Source organism: Mus caroli, chromosome 14, assembly GCF_900094665.2.
Source record: "Mus caroli chromosome 14, CAROLI_EIJ_v1.1, whole genome shotgun sequence".
In the NCBI taxonomy this organism is placed as follows: domain Eukaryota; kingdom Metazoa; phylum Chordata; class Mammalia; order Rodentia; family Muridae; genus Mus; species Mus caroli.
Window position 1 is genome coordinate 110,557,448 of NC_034583.1, and position 10,649 is coordinate 110,568,096.

At 44.9% G+C, this 10,649-nt stretch overlaps 1 protein-coding gene across 1 annotated transcript in view; it reads right to left on the reverse strand.

Annotated features, from left to right (window-relative positions):
• Positions 1-2,650: 2,650 nt before the first annotated feature.
• Slc15a1 (solute carrier family 15 member 1) overlaps positions 2,651-10,649 on the reverse strand; it is a 43,828-nt gene continuing 35,829 nt past the window's right edge. Inside the window, exons 19-23 of the mRNA XM_021181978.2 lie at positions 8,514-8,621; positions 8,282-8,390; positions 7,104-7,247; positions 4,762-4,869; positions 2,651-3,086 (exon numbers count right to left, since the gene is read on the reverse strand). Coding sequence (XP_021037637.2) covers positions 2,895-3,086; positions 4,762-4,869; positions 7,104-7,247; positions 8,282-8,390; positions 8,514-8,621 — 661 coding nt within the window. The 3' untranslated portion in view covers positions 2,651-2,894. The remainder of the gene's footprint in view (positions 3,087-4,761; positions 4,870-7,103; positions 7,248-8,281; positions 8,391-8,513; positions 8,622-10,649) is intronic.

The following is a 10,649-nucleotide window of genomic DNA, read 5'->3' on the forward strand; positions in this document are numbered from 1 at the left end:
AGCCAGGGTCAAGGGCTTCATGCCCTTGCCATAGTTCCTATTTTAGTCTATTGTATAGTCCACCTTTCCCTTAGGCCATTGTAAATACGTGTGTATGGGTGTAACTCAGCTATCTATAGTTCTAAGTATCTATTCTGGTTTCTCCTTAGGTCTGAAACTTCCTTCTTCCTAGATGATGGTAAATTCCTGGATAGGGCAGTGACCTAGCTTTTATTCAAAGTGATAGTGTAATGCCAGAGGCAATTCTGAATGTCACTAAATAGCAACATTCTTACTGAATTCCAAGCCCATGGTCAGCTCAAAGACTTTCTAGAACTGTTGGAACACTGGTGAAGGCTTGGCTATGTCAGAATTCCATCTTAAAAGGCACTTATAATAAGATAATACTAAAAGAGAGCACGTGGATCCATACACCAGACTAACTCGGGAATGGAACATTAATGTATGGGTTAGAGAGGACGCCAGACTCCAGGAGGTGAGTTTCCGTGAAACTCTTTGCCTCGTGAGTAGCTTCCAAGCCTCTCGGCCTGTCAAGCTGACTCGACCAGAGTGTGTGGCAGGTGAGGAGTCCAGGGTTGATTGGGTCAGAGTTTGTGGAGAGAAATGAAAAGCATTCGGAGAAAAGAGCCCGTGGGTCTGACTTAAGGGGCTCTTAGGACCGCCTTACAGAGCTGGAAAATTGCCCAGCTAAGTGTAATAATCTCATTAGTTCTTCCTCAGATTTTGGGTCTGTGCAGCTTTTATGTGCAACGATGGCCTCTGAGGGTACTCATACAAACATGGCAAACACACACACACACACACAAACAAAAAGTGACTAGGCAGAGCCAGGATAACCCCACAGAAGAGGATTAAGGGCACCATAAGAATGGCCCACAGACTCAACTAAGCAGGGCTCATAAAGGCTCAAAGAGACTGAAGTGACCATCCCAGAGCCTGCATGGGTCAGTGCTATGTCCTCTGCATATACCTTATGGTTGTGTAGCTTGGTGTCCTTGTGGGACTCTGAACAGTGGGAGTGGGGGTGTCTCTGACTCTTTTGCATGTACTTGGGACCCTTTTTCTTCTACTGGGCTGTCTTGTCCTTGATACAAGGGTGTGTGCCTAGTGTTATTGTAACTTGTTAGGCCATGTTCAGGGATATCCCTGGGGAGCCTGCTTGCTTCTCTCTCTCTCTCTCTCTCTCTCTCTCTCTCTCTCTCAGAAAAAAAGTGGATCTGGGGGAAAGGGGATGGGAGGGGATGGGAGGAACTGGAGGAGTGGAGGGAGGGAGGGAGGGAGGGAGGGGAAACTGTGGTCCGGATGTCATGTGTGAGAGAAGAATAAGAGAAAAAAAAGTTTAAAATAAACAAGTAATCTGAGCACAGTGCACACAGCTGTAAAGGGAGGCAGAGGCAGGTGGGTGGTTGTGAGGTGGAGGCCAGCCTGATCTACACAGTGAACTCAGACAGTTAGGGCTACAGGCTGAGATGCCGTCTTGAAACAAAACAAAACAAAAACAAGCAACAAAACAAAACAAAAAAGTGCCAAATGGCTGTCGGATGAATTAGTTCATAATACTTTAGAAGGATAAAGTAGACAAATAGTCATGAATCTAAGAAAACCACAATGGGATGTAAAAGTACGTGCACACAGAAAGATGTCGGTACTAAAAGACACCCACCCCACCCCCAGAAAAAACAGGACCAAGAAGAAATAAACTGATGTTTTGTGTCCCTGACGTTTACCCTTTGTGGGTATTGCTTTGTTAATGCTTTGCTGGTTTCTGAAACATCTCAATGAGCATGTATCAATAATGTAACCAATGAGCATGTATCAATAATGTAACCAATGAGCATGTTTCAGTAATATAACCAGACAGCATAGGAAAGTTTCTTACCATACCAAAGACACACAAACACATATTCTTAAGAACTAGAATTTATTTCAGACCAGTGAAACTTCACAACTCATGACTAACCTTCACTTGAACAGTCTTTTGAATTACACATAATTTAAAAAGAGGTCAGGCAAAGGAGACTAGAAAAACAAACAAACAAACAAACAAACAAACAAAAAACCCCAAGGTAAAGCTATTAGCTTGAATCAGTTGATACTCATTACACACTATTAAAAAAGCCCTCTGTAAATTCAATATTATTTTCATAAAACTGTTAGAAAAAACAGTACTATTACCTTTTCAAAATTAAGTTAATCTGAGCTAAGTTCATTTCCGTGGCAGAAATGTAAGATACAGCCCAGTTTTAAAAAAACAAAGACAAACCAGAAAGTGCATATTATAAATAATATTTTAGCTGGGCAGTTGTGGTGCATGCCTGAAATCCCAGTACTTAGGAGGAAGAGGCTGGCAGATCTCTGTGAGTTCAAGGCCAGCCTGGTCTATAGAGCAAGTTCCAGGACAGCCAGGCTTATACAGAGAATCCCTGTCTTAAAAAAAAAAATTATAGCCGGGCATGGTGGTGCATGCCTTTAAATCCCAGCACTTGGGAGGCAGAGGCAGAGAGGCAGAGGCAGAGGCAGAGGCAGAGGCAGAGGCAGAGGCAGAGGCAGAGGCAGAGGCAGAGGCAGAGGCAGAGGCAGGTGGTTTTCTGAGTTTGAGGCCAGCTGGTCTACAGAGTGAGTTCCAGGACAACCAGGTCTACACAGAGAAACCCTGTCTGGAAACAAACAAACAAACAAGCAAAAAAAATTTTTTAAAAAATTTTTAAAAATAAAAAAAGGCTCCCCTAGAGTTTCAGGTTCACAGCTGTTGGTTAGAAAACTGCTTTGTTATTATTCTGGCTCACACTTCTGAGGTCTTCTCCATGAGGGCTCTGTGGTGGAGTGTCCTGTCCCTTGGACAGAGGTCAGGGCTCACGTTGGACTTGGATCATTCTCCACTTGCCTTCTGCCCTTCACATATTTGTCTGTGAGACTGGTTCCAATGAAGAATATGGGTTTTCCTTTCCTATGCCCCTTTTCTTCTCATCCTCATCAAACTGTGCTTCAATCTCTGCTGGGTTGATGTAGGTGTAGAATCGAGCCATGATGGCGAATATCACGCAGACAACCAGAAGCAATGAGGCAAACAGAATGTACTCAGCCCACTGAAGGAATCAGAGGTGGAGCAAGAAAACAAACAAACACAGGTCACGGTTAACATAGTTAACATGATGTCTCGTGCATATCTTCTTGCTACTTCTAGGTGGAAGATACTTTGAAGTGGAACTAGGAGATGTAGGCCCCCAACAGAGACATTGGCTGGATTTTCTCAAATGCTCAAGAAGCAGTTAACACTTTCCTGCTAACATGGAATGTGGAAAAAAGACTTTTGGGAGGGTGAGAGGAACTTTCTGAAATTCAGGCTGGTGCCAGAAAGATGGGGAGCCAGCAAGGAACAAGTATTGGCCTCGAAAGACAAAGAGTGTGCTGAACACAGGCAGGAAAGATGGGTGTGCTGAACATGGGCGGGAGGGATTGCTCCACAGGCTGAGCATCTTCCAGAAGTCCTTGGTTGTAGTTCTGACACACCTACAAACCCTACAACTCCAGCTCCCGGGACCCAATGCTTTTCTGGCTTCCATGGGCACCTGCAGGTGCATGGTGCATATATATACAGCAGCCCCTCCTATCAATCTATCTATCTATCTGTCTGTCTGTCTATCTATCTATCTATAACTTATATGTGTACATGCATACACATGTGCATGTGTGTGTGCACACATGCACACACACACACAGTTATATGCACATATTTTTTGACAATGTCTGAGCTCAAGAGCACGAAGCCCCATAGCCATTCCTGAAACAGAAAACAGTGTTACTGCTCTGGTGACAGGAAGCCACCAGGCAAACCTTGTGTGCAACAAGGCTGAACAAAAGCTCTGAGGATCATACAAGCCTGTGCTTTATTTTATTTTAAATGGAAAGTTATAAAAATCTCAAGAACATCTTTAACTTATTATGGAGTTTCTGTACAAGGAATCTGGCTTCTCTCTCTCTTCCCTCCCCTCCCCTCCCCTCCCCTCCTCTTCCTTCCTTCTTTCCTTTCCTTTCCTTCCTTCCTTCCTTCCTTCCTTCCTTCCTTCCTTCCTTCCTTCCTCCTTTTTTCTCCTTCCAGTGTTGGGCTAGAACCCAGAGCCTTGTGTATGCTAGGAGAGTACTCTCCGTGGAGTTATACCCCTAGCCCATATGACTAGTGTAGGGCTCTTAATCTGAATTCACAGAACTGATGGAAGGTTTTTTCTAGTGGACCCCATTAGAGTATATGGACTTTATTTAACTCAATATGGCAAACCTGGTGTCAATTTCCACTTAACAGAAACCTTCAGAGACTCTGCCTGGTGCTACTGGTGATAACGCTAGCTGACTGGTCTGGTAATGTTATTCAGCCAGTGACTCAAATGGATACATATTGATAGATAGCTAGGGAGGATCATGGTGATGACCATTAATAACCAAGAAAACTAGAAGTTCAAAGTCATCGTCTACACAGCAAGTTTGAGGGCAACATGGGCTACATAAGTCACTGTCTCAAGGACCGGAGAGATGGCTCAGTGGTTAAGAGCACTGACTGCTCTTCCAGAGGGCCTGAGTTCAGTTCCCAGCAACCACCTAGTAGCTCACAACCATCTGTCATGGAATCCGATGCCCTCTTCTGGTATGTCTGAAGACAGTGACAGTGTGCTCATATACATGAAATAAATAAATCTAAAAAAATAAATAAATAAAGACCCTGTCTCAAACAAACAAACCTACAGAAGGAAAAAGATATATCCGTACCTGTTTGGGGAAGTGCCCCGCCCCTGCCACGATGAGCACAATGATATTGCCGACCGCCACAGTTAGAAGCCAGCCTGCCTGAAGCACGGACTTCATGTTAGACGGAGCCTGCGGAAGCAACGCAGAATGCATTACAACCTGGATTCCCACTTCAAGCCAGGAGAACGCCACCCACCCACCCACCAGCTCACTTTGCCGAGCACCCCTGAAGTGCAGATTAGAGGTCAGCACTTGGGAGGTTGAGGCACAAAGATACTTGAGGACACCCTCAGCTCCTTAGCTTGGCTCTGCTCTTAGTATAAATATGCGGATAAGTCCATAGAGAGCAGAGGTCTCTCTCTCTCTGACGGTTGATGTACGGAGGATGGAACGCTCGTGATGAGACAGGGAGCATTCCTGAGGCAGAGGCCACCTCTCTCCACACACTTACAGTGTTACCTTAGTAACACAGGCAGACCTACCGGTGCGTGGACTTTGCCTCACAAGTTTCTTGGCAAAGCCATGCTCTCCCCAAAGGAAGACTACTGTGCGCTCCTCTGTGGCATCGCTGCTGTGACCCCCATATTCCTTCCTCAAGTTCTTCCCTGCCCATCACAGCACTGCCTTTGTCAGACAGTGTGGTCCTCACAGAAGGAGATAACTACTACAGATGCTGAAAAAGAACATGGCCACGATGCAATGATTTTAGCTTTCTTTCTTTCTTTCTTTCTTTCTGTCTTTCTTTCTTTCAAACATTTTAGACATTAAAGCTCTAGTTGGGGTACCAATAAAATTTGTCTAATTAACCTAATATACTTACAAGCAAAAACAAAACAAAAAACCAAACCAAAATGTTTTTTTTTTTTCTGAAGTAGGGTGTTACATGTCCCAGCTGACCTCCAGATTCACTATGTAGCCAAGGATGACCTTGAACTGGTTTTCCTGCCTTGACCTCCCCAGTGCAGGGGTCACAGGAGTTCATCACCACACCTGGTTCATACAGTGCTGGGGATTGAACCCACGGCCTGGTGCAAGCTAAACCAGTACTCTATCAACTGAGCTGTATCTCTAGCCTGAAAAATAGGGTGTTACACTTGTTCTTAGCAGTAGATCTGATTGAATGATGTCACTGGGAGTCAAAGAGAGATGCCTACTGGACCTTACATATAACTGGAACACAGTCAAGTACTTAAAGGCCTAGATACTGCCTTTGGGATATTATAAAATGCAGAATCTGCAGCTATGACCCTGGCAGCAGACCTTGGTGTGCTGAACCTTTAGACTCTAGTCTTGTATCTAGTCTAGTGTGATTATGTATCTATATCTATATCTATATCTAGATATAGTAGATATATAGATATCTGCTATCTATTTATATCTATATAGATACTATATCAATATCTACCATCTACATGTACCTATATAGATACTATACATCTATATATAGATATTTACTATCTACCTATACTATCTATCTACATAGATATACAATATAGACAGTGTAATATATATATGTATATATGTGTGTGTATATATATGTATATATATATGTATATATATAGCATATATATACATATATATATGCTATATTCCCACTGAGTAGAGACCTTATTAATCTCATGGTGCTTGTTCTGTGGAAGACACCTGTGGTTATTTGAATGAGAAATGTCCCAGGTAAGATTGGGCATTGGTGCACACTTTTTTTTTTTTTGGTTTTTCGAGACAGGGTTTCTCTGTATAGTCCTGGCTGTCCTGGAACTCACTCTGTAGACCAGGCTGGCTTCGAACTCAGAAATTCTCCTGCCTCTGCCTCCCAAGTGCTGGGATTAAAGGTGTGCTCTACCACGCCCGGCCTGCATTGGTACACATAGCCTTGCTGGAGGAAGCATGTCCCTGGAGGTGGGCTCTTAGAGTTTAAAACCTTGAGCCACTCCCAGCTCACTCTCTCTGCTTTGTGCCGGTGGTCCAGGATGTGTACTCCCAGCCTCTGCTCTGGCCACCACATCTGCCTATTGCTAGTCTCACTGCCATGATGGACTCTGGTCAGAGCCATAAGCCAGGGTAAACTTTCACTTGTATCAGCTGCTTTTGGCCTTGGTTTCTTATCACAGCAGGAAAAAGTATCCGTGATGCTTAGAAGAAGAAGAAGAAAAAAAACATAAACAAGCCATAAGTGGTAGTGCATGCCTACTATTCTAGTACTTGAAAGCCTGAGACAGGAGGATGATGAGTTGGAGGACAGCATGGGCTACGTACGAAGACCCTGTCTTATAGAATGAACAAAACAAAAGGACCTCTAAGCCTACACATATCCCAGATTCAAATCGCAGCCATCAGGGAGGAAGGAACAAGAAACTAGAAACCTGGGAATAAGAGAACTCCAGTCCCGTGACAGAGAAGACCACCTCGCCGCAGGTGAGAAGGAAGTACTGTGGGATCTGCAGAGCCATGTTCACAGTGTTGGGTGGGATGTCTTCAAATTCCTTCACTTCCAGGCAGCCATCACTCTGGACCATCAAAGCACCCAGCAGGCCGTCAAGAGAGATGCAGAGATACGCTTTAGAATAACAACCGTTCATATGGACACACTGAGCTGACCTTCTAAGGCTAAACAGGTGATCTACATAGTCACTGCCCATTTTAAACGTAAGTATTTGGTGCTGGAAGCCTGCCAGCTAAGACCCTGGTCATCACTCAGTCCTGAAGTCACACGACCCAGAGGGAGGCATCAAATACTGGCCAACAGGAACTAAGCCTGCTGAAGCCAACAATAACTGAGAGATCCGGTGAGATGGCTCAGCAGAGAAAGGCGCTTGCCACCAAGTCTGACAACCTGAGTTTGATCCCTGAGACTCACACAGTGGAAAGAGAGAGCAGTCTCCTATAGGTTGCTCTCTGAACCCCACCCCACTACACACACACACACACACACACACACACACACACACACACACACGCAGGCGCACACACACACACACGCACATGCACACGCACACACATGCACAAGCACACGCACATGCACACACACACACACACACANGTCTGACAACCTGAGTTTGATCCCTGAGACTCACACAGTGGAAAGAGAGAGCAGTCTCCTATAGCTCGCTCTCTCAACCCCACCCCAACACACACACACACACACACACACACACACACACACACACACACACGCAGGCGCACGCACACACACACGCACATGCACACGCACACACATGCACAAGCACACGCACATGCACACACACACACACACACAAGCACACGCACACACACGTGCACACACACACACACACAAGCACACGCACACACACGTGCACACACACACACACACAAGCACATGCACGCGCACGCACACGCACACATGCACACGCACATGCACACACACACACACACACATATGCTAAAACAGAGAATTAGCGGTGAGTTGGGTTGGTTCTAAGACCATTTACAGATCCTAATTCCTCTAGCTAATCATGAGCTCGCCTTGCATGACTGAGGATTCAGGGAGGTTGAACAGGCTGGGATGGGATGAGCTACTAACCGCCCTTTGGATCACATAGGTATACGCGCTGCCAAAGTCAAGGTTGGAAGATTTAAAATCAGTTAGACAGTTTGGTGCCACCGCTGTGGTGTTTATTGTGTAGTGTTTTCTATTAAAAAAAGAAGAACAGGGGTTATAGTTCTTGGTGTTAAAATCTCCATTTTTTTTTTCCTTAAGAAAAAGATGAGATGGGTTTGAATTTGGGAGCAAGTTGCCCAGTAAAGGTACTCACTCGCCAGAAGGGAAGAACTGGTAGCTGCTGGCGTTGTGACTGGTGACATTTTCATATACTTTCCCACTCATTCTGATGGTGACCATCTCGTTAAGGGCGTTGACAAACCTGGAACAAAAAGCCATCTGTCTTTAACCAAATCATGTAATAGTTTATCCTAGGGCACTCATGCATACGGGAGATTCCTAGGGTCTAGAGGCAAAATTAGCTACCTTACAGTTGTTCCTGTCCACCCACTCATGAGGCACACCCTTAAAATAATTTATCTACGAGAATTTATCCATGCCGAGAGCTCAGAAGTGCTGCCTTGTCTCCTGGTATTTAGGGGAATCCACTAGGTAGTCATGGAAACAGATACCGAGTACTTTCTTTCTGGAAGGGAGCCATGCTTTTATGCTGCTCAACAGGTGAAGAACAAAAATATAGAAGTTGCTGGAAGACAGCCACAAGCAAAGCTTCCCTTGGGAAGAGAGAACCTGCCATTTTGGTTACCTCCAAGAGCTTGGGGCAGAGAATGGATATAAGATCTGAGAGGAAGAAGCTAGCTAACCCAAGTGAGAAGAGACTGTCCTGAGTCACTGCCCTCCAATGGGGGAGAGCTGTGTGGCTCTGGAGTGGTACCGGTCAGCATCTGCTGGAATGCAGAGAGGAATGGGTACCCGAAAGGCCTTGGCCCTCATCCCAAGGCTTCTAGCCTTGGCAAGTCCCCTTGCTTAATCCTCAGGAGGAGGTAAGTGAGCTGCCTGTCTTCCTAGTACTATACAGAACGTCATGGAACAGATGGCACAGGTGTTTCCTTACATGCTCTGTGATGTAGAAGACCCTGAAGTTCTTATACTGCTCTAAGGATGAACACATTGCTGCCCTAAGGGAGATCAGCTGTTTGTATTGCCCACCCAATAGGTAGGTGGCAGATCATATCAGATTGTCCAATACGTAGAACAAGAAGCAATAATGATGAACAGTTAAGTACTATAAAGAAAACTCTATCTCTAAAACACAGGGCCAGTTTTACCAGCTCCATAGTGTTGCAGATTGGTTCTAATGCTATTTGTGTTAATTTGGCTCTCAAAATCACACGGGAATCTGCACGTCTGCCTGTAAGACACTGAGAGTCCATGCCCCCATTTGGCTCTAATTGGTAAATAAAGTTGTCATTGGCTAATGGCTGGGCAGGGAGTTGGAGGCAGGACATTAGATTTCCTGGGCAAGGGCCCATCAGAAGAAGGTTTTAGAATCACCATGCCAAGAAAGAAATAGGATGCAGGCATGAGAGCTGTGTAAGACAGAAAAACAGCCTTGTCAGAGTCGGGGAAGTGCGGCTCCAGGGGCCACTCCAATGATTGACTGGGTCTGGGGGAGCAGAGATGAAATATAGATTTTAGTAAGCAATAATTCAGGAATATTAGAGGGTAGTCATTAGCAACATGGAGGTTTGGAAATGCCCAGTCATTGCTGTTTAAGGCATTTTAAAAGAGAAGGCTGTGTGTGTGTGTGTGTGTGTGTGTGTGTGAATCCAGAGCATTTTGGCGGGAGGGGAGAAGTGTGTGTGCACCTGCCAGGGAATTTATAGTGGATTAACATATTACGGTTTCATCATGCACATATTAATTGACAAAACAGTCTATATACACACAAATAATTTTTAAAGTACACCATATCAACATTTAATTTAGTTAATTGGGTGCATGTGTGTGTGTGTGTGTGTGTGTGTGTGTGTGTACATGCAGGTGCCCTCAGAGGCCAGAAGAGGGCATCAGATGCCTTGGAACTGGAGTTAAGAGGCTGAATTGCTTGACTTGGGTTCTAGGAACCTCACTGAGGTTTTCAGCCAGAGTCGGTACCCAGTCTTAACTCTTGAGCTGACTTTTTAGCCTCATGGGTACTATATTCATATATAGTGAATGCAGATTCAACATGTTTTTACCGAATGTGATTAAAAAAAAAAAAAAAGGACCACTTCCATGGAGAAACTACATACATGCAAAGAAATAGGTAAAAAACACAGACTACAGTCATTTAAAAAAAAAAAAACCAGCCGGGCATGGTGGCGCACGCCTTTAATCCCAGCACTCGGGAGGCAGAGGCAGGCGGATTTCTGAGTTCGAGGCCAGCCTGGTCTACAGAGTGAGTTCC